Genomic DNA, 15,822 nt, shown 5'->3' on the forward strand with positions numbered 1-15,822 from the left:
TGAGTGTGTACCACGCCCTATAAAGTGTAGGGAGTGTCATTGCAGCAGCAGGCTTTGAACCACGAATCTTTGGATTCACAGCCAAAGTACACTACCTACTGAGCCACGCCCAAAACAGTTCATATAGATTATAGAAGCTTGGTTGATTGATTGATTGTTCGAAGTTAACTACAAAGCTACACAAGGAGCTATCTGTGCTTTGCTTACTACTGGTATCGAAACGCGATATCTAGCAGTGTGAGACCAAAGACATATCCATGTGCCACTGGGGGGTCTCAAATAGAAACTCTCTATTTTGATACAGATTAATTTGAGACTAAGACATCCTACATTAAAGTAAGCTTAAAATGGTTTTGATATGCCCTAGTTTCGTTTCATTTTAAATTTGTCATTTGTGTTAGTGAATTATAATCACATTGCTGAGTGACATTTGAAACGTTTAATAACCATGTTTTTATGTGAATTTTGTGATTTGTGAATTTTTTAACTATTTGTATTCAAGAAAAATGTAATAAAAATATCAAAAGCCAGTATTCTAAAATTCGTATATTGTCATAACTTATAATTACATTGTTTAGCTTGCGAGACATTAAAAAATAGTATTACTAGTAACCACAAGATGGCAGGATCAGCTACTGACACTAAGGAAAGTTGAGTTTGAGAGGGAATAGTTGGTAGAGCAGGCAACTTAAATCCCCAGTGTTAAGGGAGATTACGTAAAGTAAAGAAGTCTGTGTTTGTCTACGTATCTCTTGTGTTACATAATGTTTAAGTTGTTTATTCTTGGAGTTTTTTTTCAAGGTAGGTTCTTTTTGTTTATTTCAAGATGAAACTTCCGTTATGACTTGTATTTGTTGTGTGCATCCTATTCTCCGTACATGTAATATGTGCATACAACCAAACGATGTGGTCTGAGAGTACGTCACGTGCGCGCACTCTCACGAGCAGGAACGATTATTCCTGCCACAAGGTTGCCGCAATATCTTAATTTAGAAAGAAAGTATAATGTTATTTTGTTTTCCTAATGAACAATTAGTTCTTTGATTCTTTATAAAATTATCCCAAATGACTGATTTTCTTTTCTAGTACTCTCCTTTTATAAACATAGAAAACAAAATATTGGAAACACTTCAGTACATACAGACATTTAAAAGTTCATGTAATTATTTAATCTAAAATTATATTCTTGTTGCTGCTATTGATCTAATTTTATACATGTACTAGCCGTCATATTCTATTTAACTTATGAATGATATTCGAACAATTGTCTTCTTATTATATTACTTTTGCTTGGATTTTCAAATGGCCTTTGCCATCATAATTTAAATGTAAGTATATTGTATATTTTTGTGTCATACTTACTGTAAGATAACAAAGTTTAAGATGTTTTCTTTGACCTTCTTATATAAAATATCTTTATGCATTAGTTATTTGTTATTTCTTGAAACCTACGAAATTTGTGATATTTTATAGTTATATAAACTACAACATAAGTACTGAAAACAAAGTCCTTTTTATTCAATTATTTTGAGAAAAAAGGAAATGACAAATCCACAGCCATATAGGTTTTAAAGAGATTAATTTTAGTTGAATTTCGCTCATTAACAGCATTTCTTACTAAAAATGTATAATAAGATGATTAACATTTGTTTAGAAATTTTGAGCTAAAACGTAAACCAGCTACTTCATTAGAAGACTGGGCCATTCTTTATCTGCAATAACAACTTGAATATGTCATTTGAAAAATTCTAAAGAACTTCGAAACGTGTATAATGTTGTTTGGTTGTATTCCATTCACTAAAGAGTAAAGTTTGAAACTGGTTCATTGGCATCGCCATGTTTGGAATATGATGACAAAGTTCATCACAAACGCTTTATATACTTTTCCTTATTTCTTTGATACCTTATCAGCCCTTCAGTGGACCAGTAATAAGACTGAGGTTTCACGCTGCTAGAAATCTAGTTTTGATACACGTGTTGATCACAGCACAGATAGCCCATGTGTTCATTATTCATTATTATTGTTTTCAGACTGCTACATAACAAATTTTTTACGTGTTTTTTTTTAATTTTGCATCTTGCAATTGTAGCTACTCCAATATTAATAATATTTAAGGAATCTAGGCTGGGGCTATGTCCGACATATTTTATCACTAGCTTATTCATATCTTGCTGTGATAAATCGCCAGGACTTAGCTGCTACAGTTAGATATCCTCTATTTTTACTCTCACTATTGCTAGATCTTGATAACTAATCTCTTTAAATGATCACTCAATGAAATGTTCTTTGATAACAATGGTTTTGCTAGATGACCCACTAATATCTTTCGTTTTCAAAATCGTAGTGATTATTCTTACCCATTATTTTAAAGATTAAATATCGTATCACTACCACATTACACGTACATACAAGTCACATAATTAGTAAAAGCTACATATCTAAATAAATGTGGTGTCGTTTTATTATATTTGTAGCTCCTAATAATCTAGTCGCTCAGTATATTCACAACCATTGCTTAACAGATGTAGTGCATGACAAAAATAATAAAATTAATATGTTTAACAAACTTTGATGATAAATTCCAAAGAAGCCTAAAAAACATTTTTTTTTTACTGTTTCTCAGTACATAATTATACCAATATTTCAGAAAGTAACTGCAGTGAATACAATAAAATTTAGATGTTGGGAAATAAATATGTATTTTATTAGCGCTGGTAATTTCACACAATTTATAACATTCATGAACAGTTTCCTACCAATGACTCGGCCATAAGTTCGATTATTATAATATTATTATATAATTCTGATTATTGTTATTGAGTTATATACCTTCTATAAATATAGCGTAGATTACCTATTGTGTGGTTTTGTACTTAACAATAAACAAACACAAAACAGAAAAACAACAATATATATCTTTATTGCAATTGATATCAGTATAATGATACCATTAAATAGCATAAACCCATACTTCTCTACTTTCTTTTCAAATAAAATGTTTCAAGTGTTTCTAATGCTACAACGTGTTATTTCATATTATAAATAATTTTCAATTTCATTTACAGTTACTGATTTTAGCAAATATTAGGAGTTCTTACAAGCTTAACACCTAGATCTTGAATGTAAACATAATAAAGTTTTCACAAATAGAGTTTAGACATTTAACCTATTGATATTAAAACACTTACGAAAAGCTGAATCAAAAATTAGATGAAAAATTATTTCTCGTGTTTATTGTTAATTGCATAAGTTAAAGAGATTTTTAACGTATTTACAATTTATGCATAATGTAAGAAATGCTTTCTTCACTTTTACAATGCTACAGAGTACATCTAAATTAATACCGTATTAAACTGAAATAATGTCTTACAAAGCTCGACAAAACTTCAAAGCACATTATTTTCTTTAAAAAAAATTACTCCTATAGAAATCATCACTTTTTCGAATTTTGAAAAATAAATAGAAAGAAATGAGATATAATTTGTGCTTTGTACTTAAAATAACAATTATATTCCTTCGACACTAGTATTTATCCTTGCAAATACATGAAACTCAAAATGAAAATAATTCATTTCTTCTTTTTTCATCATAAAAATAAAAACTATTCTTTTTCTCGTGTAACATAGAAAAACGTTTTGAGTTCAGTTAATACGAGATAAGAAAATTCAGTACATAACAGAGGAACCTTTAATGGAAATTTAAATCTGTCATATTTTCCAACTAAAATCCATGTCTATGTAATTTAAGAAAGTACAGATATTCTAGAAGACCATTCAAATCATTTCATTTTATTCTGCTAAATAATGTTACAATCATTGTTATTCTACAGTAATAATACTGCGATGTTAATGCCATCTTCTTGCGTGATGTGAGCCTACATTCAACTGAATAGATTGATTCTGACAAGAAATATTATATTCTGGATCATATTTCAAACATTGCAAGAGTAAAAGGCAGCATATCTCAAGCATTTATTTCGTAATTCTTTAGCGTTTGATGGTCTGCAAGAAAAAATAAGTGTGACATCTAATGTTTTCATTGTTTTTGAAAAGCAATTCCATTGTTGATATAATTTTTATCTTACAAAATGTGCCATGTTTAGTAACGCAATTGGAAAATGGCTCAGATTTCTGACTAATTTTGTTACTACTGCATCAGAAGTAGAAAGAGCATTTTATATTGCTTTAAATGGTATTCCAGGTGTAAAGTAGTAATATAGCTATGCATTTTTCGTTTAATTAGCAGAGTATTGATTTGTGTGACTAGTGCAATTCCTGTCTAAGCTCAAACATACTCATAGGTAGTGGTAAGTTTTCATATTTATACATGAGTAAATAAGCAGTAAAATTATTTAACTCTGTATGTTCAGCACATAAATTGATACTGTACTATGTGATATTGATGAGATCAGTACACTAATCAGTGTTTAAAAGACAGGGTAAGGATACAGTAATGGCACCCCTACTTTATACGTTTAAATGTTGAAAAGCAACCATTTTTTCACAGTCCTATTAATGTTTCCATTTTACATTCAAAATCAGATACATTAATATTTTACATGGGCTATTTTTGTATGAAGAAAAATAGGTAAAATATTAGTTGTTAAAAAATCAAAAAACGAAATGTCATTTTAATTCCAAATATAACGACATATATTTAAACAATAATAAAAGTATCAACTGTTTCTTAAGGTTATTTTAACATGGTATTAGCACTACCGTAACAATTTGTTTAATTTCCAATAGCATATGACTTTACAATAAAACAAAACCATTAACTACTAATCTATCATTAAATACATATAGTCAGGTACTATTTCTCTGTGCATGTGCTTTGTTTGTTTGTTTTTCATAACAAAGCTATATTAAACTATCTGCTTTGTCCACTACGGGTAATTAAACCCCTGATTTTGGTAATCTAAGTCTGTACACTTCTGTCCAACGAGGGAATCTCGCGCAAATAGAACATAGAAAGTTTTGTTTATTTAATTCTGACATACATTAACATTGTTTAACAATTCTTATCTTAAAGTAGTGATTTGAGTGTTAAGACAGTTGTTGCTTGTTATAATATAAAATAGTATTTTTGTTCAGGTCCTTTTCAGTTCCATTATCTCTAGAATTATAAAGAATAAAAAGGTATAGGGGAAATGCTCAGCAAAAAAAAACACATGAATATTTAAATGTTGTCACTTTTCTCCACTGCTGGTTTTCACCTACGCCAAAAAAGTATAGATATAATTTGCAATCCTCATCTATATTGCGCTCCAAGGTTGATTAATTTATCTTCTTATTTCGTTATCTCATAAACTTATATAGTGTTGTTTATTTACGACATTTAATAGCGATTTTTCTTTAATTAAATTATTTCTAAATCCTTACGTCTGCATGATGAAAAACTAATGTGTTAATAGTATTAGTATTCATTCTGAAAACTAAATTAATTAATCCAAATAAATTGTGTAATGAATTAGCCATTGTCGCGTTTAAATGAACTGTATTATGTTGTACTTATGCAGCATACCATGTGCAAATTGTGTTCGGTATATTTAAGGTATTCTAAATTTATAAATGTTGTTTCAGAAGTATTGACAGATTACAGCAATGTTTTACAAATGTTTCTATATAGAAGGTGGCCCTAAACTAAGTATACAGATGCTGATGTTAAATGTAATTGTTCATTGTCTTGATGTGAATTTCTCTCACAGACGAATGAGGCTACAATCGAGATGTTGCCACTGTCTATGGGGCTCGGTATGGCCAGGTGGTTAAGGCACTCGACTCGTAATCTAAGCGTCGGGAGTTTGAATCTCCGTCGCACTACTAAACTTGCTCGTCCCTTCAGCCTTGAAGGCGTTAAAAAGTGCGGTCAATCCCACTGTTCTTTGGTAAAAGAATAGCCCAAGAGTTGGCGGTGTATGGTGATGAAAAACTGCCTTCCCTCTAATCTTACATTACTAAATCAGGGGCGGCTAGCGCGGATAGCCCTCTTGTAGCTTTGCGCTAAACTTAAAGAAACAAATAATAACCTTCTGTGAACTGTACTTGTGTAGAGTGTTTCTTCTGGGAGAGTACTCAGTGACAAAATATACGGTAGAAAATCGTGGAATGTTGACGAAATGAAAGGGTGCATCACAGACGCATTTATAGAATCTTGGTAAACAGACAGATTTGTGTTTGCTAAAGTGTGGCAGATACCAGGATTGTGTGAAGAGCAACTGGTTTCAACTTGAACACCTTTCCCATAATTCCATGTTATGTGTAAAGTGCCGTTAAATAAATTATCAGTTATCAGCTGTAGAGTTTTATTTGAATTTAATTACTTTAACTCTTAAACGGCGGCTATCATCAATTGATTCTGCTATGTACAACATTCTCGCTGTTTACGTGTTAAATACATTATCAATTACCTATTTTTGGCGACCCCCGCTAATACAGCGGTAAGTCTACGGATTTACAACGCTAAAATCAGGGGTTCAATTCCCTCTGTGGCCTCAGCAGATAGCCCGATGTTGCTTTGCAATTAGAAAACACAACACACCTACTTTTGGGACATCTTGTATATGTCTGTCTTAAATTATCATAAAGAACGTCAATTTAATTAAGTCAAGATTCTAAAGCTATGTGTCACGATCCGTCGAGAGGGTTGTGAAGGGGTTGAAAATATGCAAAACGTTAATTTGATTTCTTTTTTTTATTATAAATAAAATTTATATTGAAAAACACTGCCTCTCCTTCTCAGTCTTTGCACTGTGTGGTTGCAGTCAGGAAAACGTTTAATTTTCTTATTTTAGTTCGTTTCATATTTTAACACAAAGGCACACGAAGTACATTGTTCAACTTGAACAGGCAAACTAGAAGGAAGACAACTAACTAGTAAACAACACCCACGGCCAACTGATAGGGAACTCTCGTCTACCTAAGGTGGGACCTGATTATCACGCTTCTAACGCGTTCTCGTCCCACAGAATGGAAAGTGTTTTTCTCCTTTCTAAGTACCGTATACGTTTTTGTTTGAGTGCTTTCAAGTTACTTAATAACTCAGAAATAAATTGTGTGTGTAATACTGAACTTTAATTTTAGCATTTGTCTGCTGCAAATGATAGTAATTATCTGTGAATTTTTAGATACTTGACAAAAGTGCGGTTTTGAATGTCACCCTCATAATGAAATATCGGACTGAAAAACATTTTATAATTCCTGAACTAAGCGATACTGAAAATTTTCAAACTATTAAGCAATTAATTATCAAAATAAAATCATTAAAGCCATTATTAAACTATGAATCCATAAAAAGTTTTAACAGTGGTACTTTTTATTGTGCCCGGCATGGCCATGCGTGTTAAGGCGTGTGACTCGTAATCTGAGGGGCGCGGGTTCGCATCCCCGTCGCGCCAAACTTGCTCGCTCTTTCAGCCGTGGGGGCGTTATAATGTGACGGTCAATCCTAATATTTATTGATAAAAGAGTAGCCCAAAAGTTGGCAGTGGGTGGTGATGACTAGCTGCCTTCCCTCTAGTCTTACACTGCTAAATTGGGGACGGCTAGCACAGATAGCTCTCGAGTAGCTTTGTACGAAATTCAAAAAAAACAAACTCTCTATTGTCAGATAGCTACATAAAATAAAACAGTTGTCCACATAAATAAAAACAAATTATTGTGATTATCATAGTAAATATAAGTAATGTTCATGCATCAGAACAAATAAGTATTTGGAAACCAAAACAATAATAGTACTGTAAATATCCACACTCACAAGAACGAAACACGATATTAAGACCTTTAAAGAGTACAGAAACTTCTCATAATATACTTTTTTTGGGGATTGACAAAACAGCTCACATCAAGATGAGTATATCAATTCCCCCAGACTGTAGTACTCTTCTACAACCATACGTGGAAACAATTGGACTTATATAACTGGTACGACAGTTCTACACTGAATGAACTACATGTCCTCACAACTTTTGATCGGTTATGATTTCTATAGTTTTTGTAAAGATATACCCATTTGAAAATTACACTATCTGAATGACATTACAAGACATTAATAATAATCTAAGAAAGCATTTTTCTTCATATGAATTAATGTTTTATATTAACGTACCATACTTATTAAATAACTAATGGAAGTCACTAAAAATAGCCTGATGGTTAGGGCGGTCGACTCGCAATCTGCACGTCTCGGGATCGAAATCCGTCCCCAATCGTACTTTTCCTCTTTAACCGTGGGGGCGTTATAAAGAGATGAATCCAATTATTGGTTGGTAAACAGTAGCCTAAAAGTTGGAATTGGGTTGTATTTACTATCTGGATCCTCTCTAGTCACTTCAGCATTGAAGTCTAGGAACTGCTAAAGCAGACAACCTCGGTGTTGTTTGTGTAAATTAAAAAAAACGAGCAAACATAGATGTGTGCGGATATATATGTGCAGTTTGGGTGTTAGTTACTACTGAACCATTTAAAGAAAAGTATTATATTCTTATTAATAAGTCCAGTAACATATAATAGGTAATATCGCGAAAGAAGAAGACATTTACGTTAGCATGTGGACAGAAAATATAAGTACGCTTTACGGGTGCATTACGCAATACCCATATGGCATATAGCTTTACGTAATATTTACATTACTGTCGTATAGGTATCTCTGCCATATTCTCCACTTTTGACAGCAGGATCTTAATGTTAACTAACGACATCTGGTACTTCTTGCTTTGTGTTGTTAGAGAGGGCAGGAAGGATAAAGAGGAAATCTTAGGTAACACAAAAACCTAATAAATAAGAATTCGTTGAATGAAGTTTTTATAAAGTAATAAACAATCGTAATATTACTCTTTCTAATTTAATCAACTAAGATACGTTTCTTAGCATTTTCATATATTTATTTAATTCTGGAATGTATATAGATGTGTAAAACTCTACATGTATGTGATCTGGAATATTTTTACACAACTTAGAGCAAGGATGGAACCAGATTTTATCTTCGGCTCTTTTTTTAAGAAGTATACTCAGTAGTGTGAAGTTTCTTTCTAATATATCGCAGTTTGATGTTTTCTGTACAAATAATTTTAAACTTACTGCTATAACGTTTTAATCAGAAAAGTATTTATCACACTATTAGACTAATTTTCAAACGTTGTACAAAGAATTAAAAGTATCAAATGTCGGGTCAGAAATGATAGCTAATGGTGTGTTTGTAATTAAGCACAAAGCTACACAACGGACTATATGGACTGTGCCCACCGCGGATATATCGAAACTCGGATTCTAACATTGAAGTTCGTATATATACCGCTGTGCTATCGGGAGCTAACTAATGATAGTTAATATATAACTCAGCAGACACATCAGCACACAGATTTCTTAATAAAAGAAAAGAAATTATTTTTATATAAAACTTTTCTCTCTTTCGGGCCAATTTCCTCATATGCATTTGTATCTAATAGCTACGACTGAGAAAGGATGTGTTCCCAAAATATAGTCAGAATTAATAAACAAATAAAACATATCCCATTTATCGTCTGTGGAGTACAATATTTTTTTCATATTTCTTGGTGCTATAATTTTTCAGTTACATGTGCTTACGTTTTTTTTATGTTTGCTCATTTAATTTCATGTTAGTATCTGACAATTAAATAACGTTGTCGTAATCACCTACTGGCTTGTTGAGGAATGTTTCACTGTCTTAACGACCCTCATGAACACCAGTATGTCGTACAGAAGGACTCCAACAGATAACATTGTCTTCTGAAAGAATTTATTATCGTAGAGTCGAACATGAAAACTTAAAGATTAGAGTATCATAAATAGCAACATGACAACATTACCTTTTGAAGGACTAGAGTATTACAAATCCTAACATGATAACATTACCTGTTGAAAGAACACAGTATCGTAAATTCCAACATAACAACATTAAATGATGCATTTTATCGATTTTTCATCCAATAAGCCTTATTTGCTATTTACCTTCTTTTACTTTTCCACTCCTGCGAGTGGGCTTAGCCATGTGAAAGCAGGTAATCTAAGTGTTCGCTTTGTTGTCCTTCTCGTCGTTTTGGCTTCTTATTCAATTGATTGAAAACAAACTGGATTACTTGCTTTAATCACACACAGGTTATATGAGAATGTGAACTTGTTTCTTATTAGACGTCTTTCTTTCCCAGTCTCTAGAGCTAGTGTATGAATTAAAGAACTTTCTTGATGTATTTAGAATGCGTTGGCTGTACTAAGACTCTAATTTACGCAGACTTCCATCATGTATGTTTTTATTTTTCTGTTGAGGAAGCAGAAGTTTAGTGTATTGTAATTAATTAAATGACATGATTGAGCAAAGCTGAACATGAGCCATTGAATTCAGATACCAAATCATGTGATAATTAATTACAAACTCAGAACTAAAATTCAATTGTATAATTTGCTTTCTAACATAATTCTTGTACAAAAAATAAAAATACTATTAAAGAAAGCAGTATTATAATGAAAGTAATTGATTATTTCATTAGTTACTGTTTCTCAATATTATAAATGACGTTTCAGTCACTCGTGTTGTCTTCTCACTGTTTTTAGTTTAAGAGGTTTTACGAAAAACAAGTTATGAGAAAATGCTAAAAATACAACTAATTGTCTTCCAACCCAAGATTCTATATATCAATTTATTACCTTCATGTGAAGGATTTGAGGCTTGACGCTTAACATAAATATGAATCTATACAAACTGCAATCCCGCTTACAGATAAAGAATATGTCAGAGAGCTTTTTCCACTTCATACAGTAAAAAAATCTGTAGAACTTTTCAGAATCAGCACATATTCATTGAAAACTCAAATTTATTGACTACGTTTCCGTGACGCGTTTCACTTGTGTGAAAAAATATATCATTAAATCAAAGACTTGAGAAATATAATAACAATATTTTACATTTTGATCACTGTTATTTCAACAAATAGCAACTAAAAATATGCGTAGTTCTTTTTTAATTGTCAATAGGCTGAAATTATCAAAAAACATAAATTGATAGGCTCATCTGTAGCAAGCTGTTATAAGCAGAATTCACGTTTTGCTGTTTACATTACGTACATTTCTGACTTACAGTGGCATATATAAACTTTATATTACTTCACTAAAAGCACTTTTCTAGTCATGCTAAGTCTCTGAGCTACACTATATTCAATAACTTTGACCTCAACACAGTCAAAAGTTCGATCAAAATACTAAACCGGCCTTATTTAAAAAAAATCAAGTAATAAAAGCATAAATCTACCCACTGAGTCTTAAAAAAAATTTGCAAACTTAAGTAGAGAAAGCTAAGATAGACTATAATTCATATATACACAAAATCATTTTACTTACTTCAATTTCTACACCTGAGATAACGCATATCCCTGTATTTTAGTGTTTAAAATAAAACAAATATACATTTTTCCCGAAAAACATTTGGTGAGTTTCTGTGCTTTATGTTGTATAGTCTCAAGTCCAGTATACTATATATGACATTTGAAGAACAATATTTGATTGAAGTCATAAAACAGTTTTATAAAACTAGTCAAAAACGATTGTTGATATTAAAAAACTAGATGCGATTGTAGAAATAATGTAAGTGATGTGAAACATCACTCGCCTTACACAAATATTTTGAACATACTAAGACATTTAACCTTACAGTACTACATCAGAGTGAACAGGACATCACCAATCCTAATAATTAAATATGATTTAATTAAAATTTTGAAGTACAGTCTTTTATAATATATTTTGAAATAATGAAAGAGTCACATCAAACAACAGTAAAGTTCTTTTATGTTAATCTATTATTAGTAACCGTGAAATTCTACTTCTGTTTCATGATATGAATAATATGCATTTCATAATAACCTGAGGAGGAAATTGCTTGTTTCTTCAAATAGCGTGCCATGTAAAATAATTACACTGTCACACAGCATCTTTGTTTTATTGTCTATACTCTAACTTTTTTACATTCTATATTGTGTAAGGAGATTTCAACTACTCTACATTAGATTAATATACATACAGTAGCGAAATTGAAAAATGCTCACAAGAAGTTAGCTTAAGTAATATGTTTGGAGCTATAAGGAAACTAAAATTCATAGTGGAAGTAAAAATTCGCCAAACAGGAGTTATTATCCATCTATGCTCTATATGTAAATAAATGCATTTATTAATTTACAGTCTAATGGGGAGAGCCTAAGAATGAATAAGTTTAACATGTCAGCGGTGCATATTTGTGCCGTGCGTTGAGTACACAACAATTGGAGTTTGTTCTATGTGTATATATACACATAGAACTTATTAAACTTATTAAACATGTGTATTAAACTTCAACTTATTAAACATGTGTATTAAACTTCAACTTATTAAACATGTGTATGTAATTTCATAATGTTGAAATGCAAGCAGTATTATCATTGTTAGTAACAATCAGAGGACAAATTCAGAAATGAATAGATGATCACAAAAAATAAACTATTAATATATGTTGCTTTCTCTTGTCCATTTCAAAGAAGATTTACTTTTGGAAGACTTGAATGACTTTTACATGTTTTTCATCTAATAATATATAAGATATGTCAAATGTTCAATGTTCTTATGCTACGCTGCATACAATGAACGGAATAACTAAGTCAAAATATAAGGTTATAGAAGCAGAAGTGAGTTTAAAATATTTTTTTTTGTTTTTACATGACATATCAAATAAGTTAAACAAGATATGACATTAGACTTCTCAGTACATAGCCGATCATTTAACGGTCAGAACTATCAGTCGTGTTATATCTGAACAGATTCTAAATAAAGGCTCCAGAACTATTAGTCGTGTTACATCTGAACAGATTTTTAACAAAAAGCTTCATAACTGTCAGTCGTGTTATATCTGAAAATATTCTGAACAAAAGCTCCAAATCTATCAGTTATGTTATACCTGAATAGATTCTAAACAAAATGCATTAGATAGTAATATAAATCCATTTTAGAAATACACCACGCACAGACACCTCCCGATCAACCAGATATGCATATACCGATTCCCTATTCTTATGTGGCAAAATCTGCCACGCCTTCCACAGTACTAGGTGTTTGCTTCATGGCGTATGTTAAACAACTGTATTCTGTCTTCGTGTGCTGAAGAGTTGCAGGTGAAATTAGAAGTATAAAATTATAGCGATGTAAGTCTGGTCTATAGCGTTATAAAACTGGAGGGGAAAATACTGTTGCTCTTCCAAGTGATTTTGATTTTTGTTCTGTGACAAAATTATTTTATCAGTTTATGCATTGTAAAACTATTATACTGAGATTACCCACACGAAAACAACTCATTTTTAATGCCTATTGCTGCAATAAAATAACCAAACAGCACAGCAGTATGTTTAGCGTATAGAAATGTAGTTCCCTTAGGTAATGACATTAGTATTCAACATAATATTATATCCGTAAAAGTTAAGTAACCTATAACAAAGTAATTTCAAAAAAGAATATTATAGCGCCTAACCAAAACCTCATGAAAGTATTTTTAATTAGTGAACTTTTGCTACTTTTTTAAAGATTGATGAATTATATAAAGCTTTGTAATACCTTACAAAACCGAAAACACTGCGACGAATTTTAAACCTCGACCTACAAACAAAAATAGGATTCGAAACTAAATTTTTATCATTTAATATCCTCTAATACCATTAGAATCAAATCAGTAGAAGAATGAAGTTTTTCATCTCTGCAATTTTTTAAACGCTGTTCAAGTTCTCCAAAGTAATGTACTCCACAAAACAAACATAGATTATTTACATTGTAGCACATTTTCAACAAAGAAATCTAAAATTTGAGCGACCGATAATCAGCCTGTGTTGAAATGAAAACAAATAACTCGTATTAGTTGATCACATTCATGCCATAACCACTTAGCAGATGTGTTTTCTAGCAATATCAACTAACTTCACAGGAATCTGACAAAACTTGAGTGCTAAGATTAAATAGAATAACCTCAAATTATCTTTCTAAATCAAAAGAGCATATCTAAAACTAGTATGTAGACTTTTATATTAACATCTATAACTATTAATAAACTTATAGGGTGCTTTATTACATATACTTGAAAGTACACAATGATAAACTATTAAGTTGTATTTCTGATGTATGATACATTAATATATAATAAAATTAATTTTAATGATAACCTAAAACAATACTAATAGTAATAATTGTTGTCTGGTAAAACGAAAGGCAATTAAGATAAGTTTGCTTTGATAAAAGATCGTCATTTGTGTTAACATGTGAACACCTGGTGAAAGTATCCTTATAATGTTTTTTGTTTTTATACAGAACTGAAGGTTTGTGTGGGTGCCTTAAGACTGAGAAAATATTTTGATTCCATACATCCTTAATTATGTAAAAACAATCACCACTAAATCAGTAATACTCAGCTTATAATTACTTTCTGGATGCACCAAATATTTGACGCTTTCAAATTACAGTCATTTTCTACATCCAGACCTGAAGATGTTGCCTTAAAATCTATGAAAATATGATAATTCCAACAAAGTTACTTCACAATTTTGCCACATCAAAAAGATTTTTCACATAAATAAACATGCTTTTGAGCTAGAACGGTATATATGTGCAAAGTTTATTTTGACATAAAACATGCAATAATTTTGGTATAATAAAGTATGCTAAGACTAAAAAGAAATAAACAGACTAAAAGAACGGAAAAATTTTAACACTTAGTTTCTCCATGATGATTAATGAATCATGAATTTTTACAGGCAATTTTGAAACCAGACATAACTAATCGCCCACATCCTTATTACCCGAAGATCGTGTACTTTATTAAATTAACTTTTTTCCCTCTCAGCGAGATAACAAGGCTATTTTCAATAAACATTGTGACTAAAGCAAGTCATGAAACTGGTTTGTTTCAGAGTTAATTTATTTCAGAAAAAAAACACTAAACTACTTGTTTTTATTTTAACTTTTTAACATACTGGTTCAATCTAAGTTAGCATTCCCTTTTAATTCTCTAATTTAATTTAGAAAGTGAAGAGATAGAGCAATTTCAAAATAGTGGAGCCATCTAATCACTTTAAATACATTTATGAGAAATATAATATTACTGATTTATAAAATTGATTTTATTTTTAAGCACCTTCATGGATTATTCAAGAGTGAAACTGTAACAGAATAAAATATTTTTTTTAAACTAAATAAGCGAATAATGAGAAATACGAAGTTGTCTCAGTAATGTTGTAAGTTCAAAGCAATAAATATTAGCTGGAAAGCATATATCTAATATCTCTAGACTGTTAAGTGACAAAATTAAACTTTTTCAAGCGAAAAAAATATTAAACTAAAAAACACTAAACAATGGCAGGCTCTGCCTGGTCATGTGGTTAAGGCATTCGACTCGTAGCCTGAAATCCGAGGGTTCGAATCCCCGTCACACCAAACATGCTCGCCCTTTCAGCCGTGGGGACGTTATAATGTTACCGTCTATCCAACTATTCGTTGGTACAAAAGTAGCTTAAGAATTGACGGTGAACGGTGATCCCTAGCTGCCTTCCCTCTAGTCTTACACTGCTAAATTAGGGACGGCTAGTGCAAATAGCCCTCGTGTAGCTTTGCGCAAAATTTGAAAAACAAACAAAACCTAACAATGGCATATTCTCATCAGTTTTTTTTCTAGTTTAGAGAAATATTGTCATTTTCATCTTTTCAGACACAGTGTCGATTGCAGCTGTTAATTCTTGGCGTAAAGTTACAAAGTGAGATATCTGTACTTTGTCCACTGCGGGAAGAATCAAATCCTGAATTTTA

At 31.3% G+C, this 15,822-nt stretch overlaps 1 protein-coding gene across 3 annotated transcripts in view; it reads left to right on the plus strand.

Annotated features, from left to right (window-relative positions):
* Window positions 1-651: 651 nt before the first annotated feature.
* The window catches only part of LOC143255335 (uncharacterized), a 59,099-nt gene continuing 43,928 nt past the window's right edge, over window positions 652-15,822 (plus strand). For all 3 annotated transcript variants that reach the window (XR_013030557.1, XM_076510822.1, XM_076510823.1), the window contains exon 1: window positions 652-801. Coding sequence is in view for 2 of the 3 variants with exons in the window: in XM_076510822.1 (XP_076366937.1) it covers window positions 765-801 (37 nt within the window). In the remaining variant the exon portion in view is untranslated. The remainder of the gene's footprint in view (window positions 802-15,822) is intronic.

This window comes from Tachypleus tridentatus, chromosome 7 (assembly GCF_004210375.1).
Source record: "Tachypleus tridentatus isolate NWPU-2018 chromosome 7, ASM421037v1, whole genome shotgun sequence".
Lineage (NCBI taxonomy): Eukaryota > Metazoa > Arthropoda > Merostomata > Xiphosura > Limulidae > Tachypleus > Tachypleus tridentatus.